At 32.1% G+C, this 12,263-nt stretch overlaps 2 protein-coding genes across 2 annotated transcripts; one reads left to right on the top strand and one right to left on the bottom strand.

Moving 5' to 3' along the window:
- Positions 1-2,834: 2,834 nt before the first annotated feature.
- LOC132036645 (uncharacterized protein C594.04c) lies at positions 2,835-6,258 on the top strand. The gene is made up of 3 exons (XM_059427028.1): positions 2,835-3,131; positions 4,049-4,312; positions 5,611-6,258. Exons 1-3 carry the CDS (start codon positions 2,910-2,912, stop codon positions 6,085-6,087), a joined length of 963 nt encoding a protein of 320 aa, XP_059283011.1. The 5' UTR covers positions 2,835-2,909; the 3' UTR covers positions 6,088-6,258.
- Positions 6,259-7,121: 863 nt separating this feature from the next.
- Positions 7,122-8,285, bottom strand: LOC132047567 (cytochrome b561 and DOMON domain-containing protein At5g47530-like). The gene has a single exon (XM_059438595.1). The coding sequence runs from the start codon at positions 8,283-8,285 to the stop codon at positions 7,122-7,124; it is 1,164 nt and encodes a 387-aa protein (XP_059294578.1).
- Positions 8,286-12,263: the final 3,978 nt, after the last annotated feature.

Here is a 12,263-nt window from a genome sequence, read left to right as displayed (position 1 = left end):
CAAATATCAAAGGCATGCAAATGATTCAATAATCTATAAACATGATAAAGTATGTTTATTACAATTTGGCAAGATTATAAACTGAAAAATATTTTTGTATTTTTATAATTTTGTGAGATTGAGATTTTTAATTATAGATAGAAATAGATTTCTTTGGGTATTTATTAATTTTCACTCATTTATTTTGTGTGTCGAGGCTTTATGCTAGTTAAATGGGGATGTTCACTTTATTTTTAGACGAAATTCAAGAAATAACCAAAATAATTTGATGAACCCCAAGAATAATCGCATATTGACTAATAATGGTACCTTCATTTTCAACAATATACAAGACCATTCACTAATTTTACTTCTCGGATTTGTAAGCACATGTGATTTCACTAAAGAAGCAAAATTTTAGAGGTTTAAAATAAATAGAGAGAAAAATATGACATGAGATGCATGTTTAAATGTAAAATAAGACTTAATAAATGCTTCAATTGAAAATAAAATTGGGTTCCAAAGTTACCTAAATTTTACCGGTCTAAGGAAAAATTAATAATGTAAAAGGTACTTAATGTCTTAATCTGATTTAAATTATATGGTGTTTTTAACTTGGGCATACCCTTAAATAAATTACTCACCCCGAAAAGTAAAAAGTTTTTTCTCTAAATTATCTATAATTAAATACTATCAATCTAATATGATTTCTTGATTATGTAAAAATTATATAAATAAGGGTAAATCTTGAAAAAAGAATCTTGCTTGATTGTATAAAAGAATATTTATTTCAGACTAAATATAAAAACTAAAACCATCATATATTATGGATCAAATGATTAATCTAATAAGCGGCAAGAAGAGATTTTTTAAAAAAGTTACACAACACAACCAATTATAAAAACCAGTATGGTGAGCACTATTATGTATAAATATTTTCCTTGTCGTAAGATCTTTAAATTTTACTCAAGTGAATAGAGTTTATAAGAAATACAACTTATTTTATAAGGTAAATCTCATAGTTATTTCTTTGAATAAATGAGTTTGGACTTATGAATTTCTTTTAAAAAGTGGGCTTAAGATGTAAAGTTCATCAGTCTAATAGAGATAAAGAAAATTTAAATGACAAAGTAAACAAAGTATAAAATTGTTTATAAAAGTTAATATATTTATTGTATATATAATTATAAAGATTGTGTATATTGTTTTATCGGGTTGACTTGTTTTTTCTTCGATTTGTTTTTAATAAAACGAAACTACACCGAATAATATCGATTTTTAAAATTTAAAATCAAATCAAAACCCAAACAACTATCTATTTATTTAATCGATTTGATTCAATTTACAATTTAGACCGATTTTTAACCCTATCGACTTATAGTTTATCCCTCAATTTTAACCTCCAAATATCACGTGCAATTTCCTTCTTGGAAGAAGCTTTAGGCCTTTTTTATTAAGCTGTTTATTGTAGAACTTTGCTTCATATGTTGAAAAAAAAAAAAACATCCCTTAAAGCTGTTAAAGTTTTACTAATATTATTTTTATAAAAACATAAACAAAGAAGAAAAGACCATGAAATGAAACCGATTAAAACAAAGAGATGGCGGATAATGGTTTGGCCGTCCACGTAGTTTATGTTTGGACTATGTCGCGTTAAGCAACTATTTGCGTCTAATTTTTTAAAGTTACAGAGGACACCAATTATATATAAAAGCCCATGTGGAAGTATCAGAATGAATTAGGACAAAAATGAAAAAATGCAAGGAAATGTAAGCAGCCACGTGTAACACCCTTATTCGATGCTATGAGGATGTGAGGACGACAAAAACCTCACATCCTCACTTATATATAATAGTAATATATATATTAATTAACCATAGTTAAGTGATGTGTTTGTATATTCATACAAATATATGTATTCATTCATTTGGCGTAAGCACCGGTAAGTCTCATTCACTTATCAACTTTCATTCGGATGCTTCTGCGCCCGAAACAGCTTGGACTTTGTGAACAATTTCACCAGGGCAATTCCTGCCCTTCCTTTGGGATGGTCTTTAGTTTTTACCCCTCAAAATGTTGGTCTTTAGTTTTTGTCCTTCACGTTGTAATTCTGAGCTTCGCGTAGAAACCATGAGGTTCTGGGTTCAAACCCCAGCTCAGGCATAAATTAAAAAAAAATCGCAAAGCAAGGCTTGGGTCGCGTGTATGCCAGACCTGACATACACTTCTTAAGGAATAACTAAAGTTATGCGGACCGTATGATAACTATAAGTTCACCTTATAAAGGCAAAGTTTATGCCTTAAGGAAAAGTTAAAATCTTAGGGGCATACTTTTAGTTATGTCTTAACTAAAAGTGCAATAAATCAAGCATAATTAAAAGTATGCCCCATAAGGCGGAACTTTTCATTAAGGCATAACTAAAAGTTTACCTTATAAGGCAAAGTCTATGTCTTAAGGAAAAATTATGCCTTATGGGGCATACTTTTAGTTATGCCTTAACTAAAAATCTGCCCCATAAGCCATAACTAAACTATATTTTAAGGAAAAGTTCTATCTTATGGGCAGACTTTTAATTGAGGCTTAACTAAAAGTTTGCCCACAAGGCATTAGTATGCTGGATCCGGCATAACTTTAGTTATTCTTTAACAAGTGTATGCCGAGTCCGGCATACACGGGACCCAAGCCTTGCCTTGCGATTTTTTTTTAATTTATGCTTAAGTGAAGGTTCAAACCCAGAACCTCGGGTATAAGACCATTTTTCAAGCGAAGGGCAAAACTTAAACACCACAAATTCGAGAGGCAATATTTAAAGACCACCCCAAAAGAAGGGCAATCTGCGCAATTTTTTTATTTCACCACACTCACTTCCATTTGACAATATAAAATGCCCTCCACAAGTCAGTGAGTCAATTCTACTGACTGGGCATATATGGCTACTCATGGCAATTTGAAGAATGCGTTGATTGCATTTGTTGCTCCACTTCCCTCACTACTCTTCTACCTATCTTTCCTTAGCCAATACCATGATGAACATCATCATCCACTCTACAATTGGTGCTACCAACACCCCTTTCTATTTGCTAATCTCTTGTTTTTCCTCAATGTCAATCTCCTCTTTTGGCTCATTGGTCTTCTCCAATCCAGTCACTGGGTAATAACATAATTTCCTTCAAATGAATCTTAATCAGATTTCAATTGATTTTTTCTTGAATTCTGGTAATTAGATTAGATGATAGATTCGTATTTCGAATTTACTACTCCCTCCGACTTTATTTGTTTGTCTTAGTTACTATTTGGACACTAAAGACATATTTTCTTTAATTACTTTCTAAATATTTTGAATTGTTAGCCATTACTACTTTTTATGCAGTTTCTAAATATGTAAATTTTATTTCAAAAAGAAATTAAAGATTCTATGTCCAAATTAATTGGGTAATTTTATAATTTTCCTCAAATGAATCTTTTATTAGAGTTGAATTGAGTTTTTGTTCAAGTGTGGTAATTAGATGATATATTTGTATTTCAAATTTACTTGGATCCCTGCAGTTATATTTATGAAGTTACTACCGATATATTTTAGTATCATTTTGGAGAAAAAACTTAGTCATGTTATACTCCCTCTGTCCCAAAATACCTGTTATGTTTCGCTTCTCGAGAGTCAATTTGACTAATCTTGAGAGCTAAATTAGATTAGAATAGGTTGTTATTTTGAAATTAAAATTTAGATACTGAAAAGTTATATAAAACGTACTGTAAGTTACAATTTTTCTCATATCAATCATCTTAAACTGTTGGTCAAAGTTTATATAGTTTGATTTTCGAAAAAATAAATGTGACAAGTATTTTGGGACGGAGAGAGTAGTGCTTGTATTCTATTTTAACTAGAGCCGACTGTTATTTTTCGCGATGAAGATTAAAGTCAAAGATTAGTATAAAAAATGGGCCAAGATGACCATCAAAGTCAGCTTTGGACAACTGAAGTGAAAAGGAGGGAGTAATATATTATGTAAAGTTGTGATTTTTGATTGATTTGATGAATAGAGTTATTGTTGGAATTTGATTTTTCAGATGATAGATTTGTACTGGACTGTGATTCCAGTAATGCTAGTGCATTTCTATGCAAATCATCCATTGGCAAAGTATAATGTATGGAGGTCCAAGGTGGTTATACTTTTAACTTGGATTTGGAGCATTAGACTTACTCATAACTACTTCCGGCGTGAGAATTGGCAGTGGGGACACAGGCAAGATTGGAGATTTACAGATATTAGCCACCAGTACCCCAAGCACTGGTGGTGGATCTCTTTCTTTGTTGTTTATGTCTCTCAACAGGTCAGTCTTTTATCTGCTAGTCTTTTATGGAAGTTTTAACAATTTATGGACTGATTGTAGCATTACAATGTTGTCAATATAAATATTGAATAATGAAAAAAAAAAAATCAGTTGAAAACAATAAAAAATATTAGTTGGGGGAAGAATCTGCCCGAATCGGACTTTTTTAAGGAACGTATCGATAGAGAATTGGATTTGGTTAGACAATGTGTAGTTGGTAAACACAGCAGGGGGGTCTGTTTTTTCTCTTAATGGGAGTTTGGGGTTTTGCTTTATATGGTTCTAATGAACCTACATTAAATTTTTAAACATCAATTAATCAGTCATATCCTGTGCTTTTAGAAATAATCTTCTATATTGGATTTTTTATTGCTTTTTTTACTCATAATCATTCATTGGTATTATATTGAGATCATAATAATGCATAATGGCCATGACTAATGGCTAGAAACTGTGTAAGCCTATAGACGAGAAATCAGCAAGGCAGTCATCAATTATTGACAAACTGAAGCACTTATTTATCAGTGAATTATTTATTCAAATTGAGAACTCTGTTTAGAAGGTATTAGAAAATATGGATGATTATTTATGCAACTTCACTTAATGTCAGGCTTCTTTTCTTGGTAATTGTTGTGCAATGAGAAGAGTCCCATTTTTTTTTTTGATAACCAAAGAATTGTTATGGTGTAAAATAAGAAGAGTCCCATTCATAAGAATTCTAGGGGGCAAAATCCACATTACTAACTAGAGAAAGGATTTATTGTGTGATTTTAAAGCCCACTAACATTGCCTGCTATAGAATTTTCCTTCAGCTAGATATAGCTTACCTAATTGCTTACATAGATTTGTCGCGTTGTCTTCGAGTGTGCTGGAAGTCCTGCTGCTCAATCTAGCCATAAACAAGAAATCCATTCTGAGTTTTCCTTCAAAGTTTCTGCTGTTCAGATGATACCATCTCTAGTGATTTCAAACACAAGGTCCTATGAATTATTCAGCCCATTCATGTTTTTATAAGGCAGTTTTCAGATGCAAAATGATCAACTATTTCATAAGTACCACACACTTTAATTAGTATCTTCTGCTTGCGCAACCATATAAACAAAACATTTTGCTCAAAAGCATGGAACTGGTAAAGATCATATTCTTGTTTGAATTGATTTTGTAAATCAAGTCCGGTTGCTGTAATATCTTGAAATGTGATAAACTGACGGTCAGCTGGGGGAACAGAGAAATGCTCGTGACTCCTTTATCATCCTTTATGGTGTTATCTATTTTTGTTTTATGACATGATTTTGCAGGTTTTTCTGATGGGAATATGCCTGCCTATGTATGTTGTCCACTCTGAAGACAAGCCATTGAATATCTGGGATTTCATTGCCGTATTCATCTGCTTGTCTGCCATTATAATTGCCTATTATGCAGATACACAGCTCTACAGTTTTGTGAGCAGAAATCAGAAACTAAAAGAGCTTGGCGAGCCAATGGTTCCCAATCTTGACGAAGGCCTCTGGAGGTATTCACGACATCCAAACTATTTTGGGGAGCAGTTATGGTGGTGGGGACTCGTCCTTTTTGCCTGGAACCTGGGTCAGGCTTGGACTTTTGTCGGTGCACTCATTAATAGCATGTGCCTTGCACATGTCACTGTGCTTGTTGAGAATAAGATGCTTAAGCAAGCCTACAGAGCTGAAGCATACAAGCTTTACCAGAGGACAACATCTGTTTGGATACCATGGTTCAAGTCATCTCCAAAAGGAAAAGATAAGGAAACTTGAGTCTATTCGGTGTCTTCCTTTATTAAGTGTCCACGATGAGGACTATTGAATACGTAATCTACTTGATGTGCTTTTTAATTAAATCTGCAACTGGTAGTACACCTAACATACAAAATAAATGACTTTTTCTGTACATCTCTGGTTACAATAGTGATAAGAGAATAATGTGCCAAGTTCCGCAATTAAAGTCCTGGAACTTGAAAGAGTTTTTGAGGAATGACGCCGTAAACATGGCTTGGGATGACTTAAAGCCAAGGAAATCTTGACGATAATTTGTTAGACTTGCACAATCTGAAACCTTGAATCTCTTGAGATCTTGCTAATAAGAGAGAGGAGCTCAAGACCATTAAGATTTGAGCTCACAATCCGTTACTGATGCCAAGTCATAGGCAAACAAATGCTATAACTTCCCAAGCTGGTTGTAGTAGTTAGCAGATAACATAATGAAGTTGTCTTAAGCATAAATATGACCTGTTTTACTGCTCTTACTTCTAATATCAGTCTTCTTAACAACACATGGAACTTCATCCTGAAATACAGCGTGTGCTTAAATCTTGTTCTGATACTTCAATTGCAAGAGAGCTATTAATGGAAAGAGAAGCAGACAATATAAAAAGAATTTTTTGAATATAATTTCCATGGCTACCCTTTATAACCTTCATCCTTACTAACACATACCCAAAAAAAAAAAAAGGAATTCTTGATTTTTTACCGCAAGAGGGTGGATTTCAACCAGAAAACCCTTTTTGTGAAGTGGCTATGGAATTTATCAAAAGAAAAGCAAAAGTCACAATGCAGTATAAACTTCAATGTAAGAACCAGTATGTGGAAATATCTATAAAATAATAAAAAGAAAACTGCTTATGTAGCCGCACTTTTAATAGCATTCATAAATCAATAACTAGTACATCTAATGTACTCCCTTACATGAAATTTGGGCTACTGCGAAAGTAGAAATTACTAGGATTTAGGATTATAGAGAAGAGTAGGAAGAAAGACTTCTTAGTCAGCTTCCCAAATAACTAATTACAACTCTACGCCTGTTCTATACCATTTGCAGAAGCTTCTGATGTAGTTCCTTTTTTAGCATTCAAGTACCATCTGAGAACTTCAAGAGCAGCAGCCAAAAATCCCAAGGAAGCAAGAAAAGCAATGTAAGCATTCTTCCAAATCCCCACCTCCATCATCTGAAAACCCTTGAAACAATTTACGATTCCCAGTATAATAGTAGCATAACCAATGCACCAATGGTAGATATTCCAATATACCCTATATTTGTGATCCTTTTTTGGCCGTAAACAATGAGCTAAGACTTGTAATGTTGCAAGGCCTAAGAGTGCACCGCCAATATATCTATGAGAAGTGTGTTTCACTCGTATGCCGGAAGATTGTCTCCCAAGAAAAAATCCCAAACCTCCACCAGTAATACCAAGGAAAAAAGCTATAGTTTGACAATAAATATGTAGATTGAACCACAAAGCTGGTAATTCTGCCAATGGTAGATATCTCAATCTAGCAAGAACAACACCTAGTGGCATCATCATTCCCCAACTAACCCCATTGATAATCCCGTGAGCAATCTTTACTTTAGACCTTGAATTTGGTTTTATATGAGTTACAGCCACAGTTTTCCCGGAATGGAAATCTAAAGTCCCGAAAGACTTCAAGTTATCGCCTGACAAGCCATGAACTCCTGGTGTATCATCATCTTGTAGTGGACCTTCTTGCCAAACATGATTCACAATATTGGTTGCATTGATGGGTAGCTCAAACTTGGCAAAGATGATGACTTGTCCATTGATGTTCTGAGCTGAAACATCGTGAACCCTAAAACTTAAGTCACCTTTGGTAAGCGTGGTTCCGTAGGTGTCGATAGGTGATGTGTATGCTTCAAGAGCACCATTAGAACGCTGCAACGCGACAAAAGCTTGCGAGCCGATCATTCCGGTAGATGTTGGGTTTATAGCCCAAGCAAGCCATCTTCCGTGCTCGTTTTCGGACTTCCTAAACGCGATATCGACAGTACTAGAAGACGGATCGTAATTCCAGTGAATAAAGGAATTCAGTGCATGAAGATCACTACATGAATCGTAGAATTTTCCACAAAACTGGAAATTCGAGCAGGCGGTTTGAGCGTATGAGAAGGAGAATAAGGAGACAAGGAAGCAAAAGGCTAACGTATTCTTAGAGTATGCCATGATGGGTACTGTAGCTAGCACAAGAGTTATTTTTAATGATCAGGGATGGTGTATATATATTACGTGAATTATAATCCCTTTTAGGGATGGATTAGACTAAAATTTTGAAGTAGCCTCAATTCTATTCGGACTAGGAAGATATATTTGGCAAGTCCTATAATCCTATTATGAGTGGGAATCGGAAAACTTCACTAATACAAAGTATTTACCGTGTAAAAAGTTTCCATTTTGCTTTTAGGGCATGACTTTTTTATAAAGGAAACACAAAAATTTATGGTAAATTATACTATGAATCAACTTACGTTCTTGGCAATCCAACACAAATATAATAATGAAGATTAAAAAAAAATATTTAAACTCCTTATATAATGAAAATCTTACCCAATATGACCTTCATCTAACTTAAAAAAGAAAAAAAAAAGATAATTTGAAACTAAACAATAAATAAGCGAACTAAAATGTATAAAATGAGAAATTCATATGTAATAAAAAATTATTTAAAATGCAACAAAATTATTACTAATACCTAATTGGTATTCCCACAGCCCATTTTTTATTCTTGCTTCACCTCATTTCACGCTCGTTAAGAAAATAATAAATGCAAGAGATAGTCCTTTACTAACAAAAGTGTTTTGATCGTTTCCTCTTAGATATCGTGCATTCTTCTTTAATAAAGTCAGACCTCTCTATAACGGCGGCACCTCTCTATAACAGCCAAGTTTTTTCGGAATCGATTTTTTATGTTATATTTTACTTTTCTATAATAGCATTTCACCTATAACAGCAACATCCAAATTTATAACAGTACGCTCTTTGTAAAATTACCCCCCATATAACAGCTATCTTCTTTTTTTGGTAATATAATAATTAACCATCTTTATAAAAAAAAATAGAATATATATGATTACCAATAATAAAAGTAGAGCTTTTGACCAAATATTTGATCATTTAATACAGTATTTATGACAAAAAATATCATATGAATATATATATTTTTTCATCATTAAATGGTTTTCCTTCGTTATACAAAGTGTGATTAAGTTTAGAATTTGGCAATTAAATAAATGAAAATTAGATTTTATGCATCTATTTTGCCTACAACAGCGAAGTATTATTTAAATTTCAATGTTTTTATAGGTGTATAACAGCTATTCTCTATAACAGCTGAAAAATTTCGGACCCAATAGTGCTGTTATAGAGAAGTTTGACTGTATTAACGATATAGTTTGAAACAGTAACCAACTTTAGTCTTGAATTCCTAAAGTGACAATTATTTTGAGACCAATTTTTGGAGTTAAAACGACAATTAAAATGGGACGGAGGTAGTACATCTTAATTTTTAAAGTAATAAATAGTCATTATCTATTTAAAAGGTGTAATGAAAGATATAGATGTTTCAAAATATGTTTAAAGGTGTGAATAAAAATTTACAACAAAAATGTTTATCCTCATAATTATATAAAATTAATAGCACAATTACTTTTTACTTGGGATTTTATTTTCCTTTCACTAAATATATTTCAATAGACCTATTACTACTTAATTAGTTACAAATAGACGTCATGTTTCTTAAAATTGAATACTTAATGCCAATAAAATAGTACAGTTAAATAGTTAATCCACGTTGACACTAGCAAACGTATTAAGATAATAAGTTAAGGAGGATGAACCGAGATTCATTCGGAGCCTTCCCTTCGATACTATTGGTTCATGAATATCATACATTTCATGAATTACTGTATTTTGTTTACAAGCAACTAAATTTTGTTGAAAAGTAGATATAAATTTTGCGGTTGACTTTTACGCGGTGCATAAAAGCTACTTCATAACTTGGCCTCTATGTTGGATTTTTTAGAGTCGTCACCTAATTAATTTAAGGGAATTAGAAAACCGATTTTAAGGTTTATTTAAGAAAAACCTTTTAGTACCAGAGTTCAGGTGAGGGTTCAGCTGATTCCTCGAAAAAGGTGTTAGGCACCTCAGTATTAAGAATCTGCAAATTGCGGTTGACCTATGAATTTTAAAATTTGTGGCTTACAAGATATATATTTGCTAAAAAAAGTGTGTTCAGGGGATATGTATAAAGTAAAGGAAAAATTTAGTGAAGACATTCCCTTTTACTTGTCAACTCATGGCATATTTTGAACGAGAAATTTATAACTTGAACCGTTTTGGAATTTCATTATAAGAAGTTTGAATTTTATTCAAAAGGGGAGTTTTTAAAATAGTTTACGTTACTTTCCTGAACCAACACACTCAAAGTTTCCTTTAAGTAGAGTTTCACTATAATCGGTCCAAAGTAGGGGTTTTCATAGTTTGGATAAACCCGAAATCCGAACATTTTAGACTTATATTTTGAAATTTTCAAATTCTGGATTGGCACTACAAGAAAGTATAGAAATGACAACAAAAAATTTAATATTTGGCAACAACTTAGTTTTATTATTGGCAAAGAACTTTTTTGTTGCCAAAGAATTTAATTTTGTCGCCATAGTATTGATTATTGTTGCAAAAAGTACTTTTGGCCAACAAAAAAAAAAAAAAAAAGTTGTTACACGTTGTTGCAATAACAGCCGCGGGAAAAGTCTATGCAACAAAAAAAAAATTGTTACAAAAAAGTACTTTTTGCAACAATAATCAATCTATGGCAACAAAAATAATTTTGTTGCCAAATATATTTTTGTAGTGTGGATTTCAGATTTAATTTTTAATTTTTTTGAATAATGGATCGGATTTGAATTTCGGATTTGGAACTTCGAATTTTAGGATATCCGAAAAGCGAATTTCTCATACCGTATATTTAGCATACCCGACAGATATTAGTGCATTACCTATATGCCCAATCTAATAAGTCAAATACACTTTACTCATTACATATCAACCCATATAATTAAAAAAATTACTAAGTTGCTTATATGAATACTTTATTTATATATATGATTGTTATAGCAACGAGAAACTATATACTAAGGCAATTTGGTATAAATATTTTATTTGGTTGTTCATTTTGGTAAGAAGAGTAAGAAACAATTCAATTTATAGGCCGAACCGAAAATCTGAATTATCCAAATCGATTTATCCGAAACCGAATTCAATAAATCCAATCCAATCCGAACGTATTTGGATCGGGATTACATTTTGCAAAATCCAAAAATCGAAATTATAATCCGAAATATGCTAAACCCAATCCGATCCGACCAATGAATAGGCCTAGTCCAAAGTAGTGTAAATTTATTTACCCTTTTCTTCGAATCAGTTCAAAGAAAATGAGTTGATGTAGTCTTGTTTAGTAAAAGAGCCATGATTTCACAAATTAAAAAGCAATGCGTTCTTTCCCAAAATTCTCCTAAAAAATGAACTCCTTATTTTTTCTTTAAAATGAAAACCTTTTGTCTTTTTGCAAGTCAACCTTTTTCTAAAATAAAGACTTTGTTGGGCATAAGCCCAAAGACCAAATTACTCAAATGACTACCTTATGGTGGTTTCCTATCATTTATAACTATCCTTTTAAATATTATCATTTGTAGCTATGTTTTCCCAAATTAAGGTATTTTTTCAGATGTATTTGATGCATGTAAATTCATAAAAACACAGTAAAAAAAAGAAAACATATCCCTTGATTTTAGGCCATAACGGTGGGATCATTTAATTAGTTATTAATTGGTATTTTTTTACCATACTCTTCCACAAAATTAGATTTTAGATTTCTTTTCTATAACCGTTTTCTATTCCTTCATACAATCTTCAACATTCAAACGTAAAAAATCAAAAATTCAAAATTTGAAGACATTCAACAGCCAATGTATTTGAAGTTTTCAATATTGATTTTGTTTTTTATTTACCCATGTATTTGATAGCATAACTAATGTATTTGAAGTTTCCAATCAAACTCCATGTATTTTATATTAAATATCATGTATTTGTGTAAGTAATAATTTGCATCACCTATGTATTTAGTGGTAATGTATTTGAAGTTTT

Source organism: Lycium ferocissimum, chromosome 2 (genome assembly GCF_029784015.1).
Source record: "Lycium ferocissimum isolate CSIRO_LF1 chromosome 2, AGI_CSIRO_Lferr_CH_V1, whole genome shotgun sequence".
Taxonomy (NCBI): Eukaryota; Viridiplantae; Streptophyta; class Magnoliopsida; order Solanales; family Solanaceae; genus Lycium; species Lycium ferocissimum.
This window is presented reverse-complemented; position numbering and strand designations above follow the sequence as displayed.

Excerpts from the sequence above, each read along its gene's own strand:
- LOC132036645 (XM_059427028.1), top strand. The coding sequence starts at position 2,910 with ATGGCTACTCATGGCAATTTGAAGAATGCGTTGATTGCATTTGTTGCT. Across the intron at positions 3,132-4,048 it reads TTCTCCAATCCAGTCACTGG|ATGATAGATTTGTACTGGAC; the intron begins GTAATAACATAA and ends TTGATTTTTCAG. Across the intron at positions 4,313-5,610 it reads TTGTTTATGTCTCTCAACAG|GTTTTTCTGATGGGAATATG; the intron begins GTCAGTCTTTTA and ends ATGATTTTGCAG.
- LOC132047567 (XM_059438595.1), bottom strand. The coding sequence starts at position 8,285 with ATGGCATACTCTAAGAATACGTTAGCCTTTTGCTTCCTTGTCTCCTTA.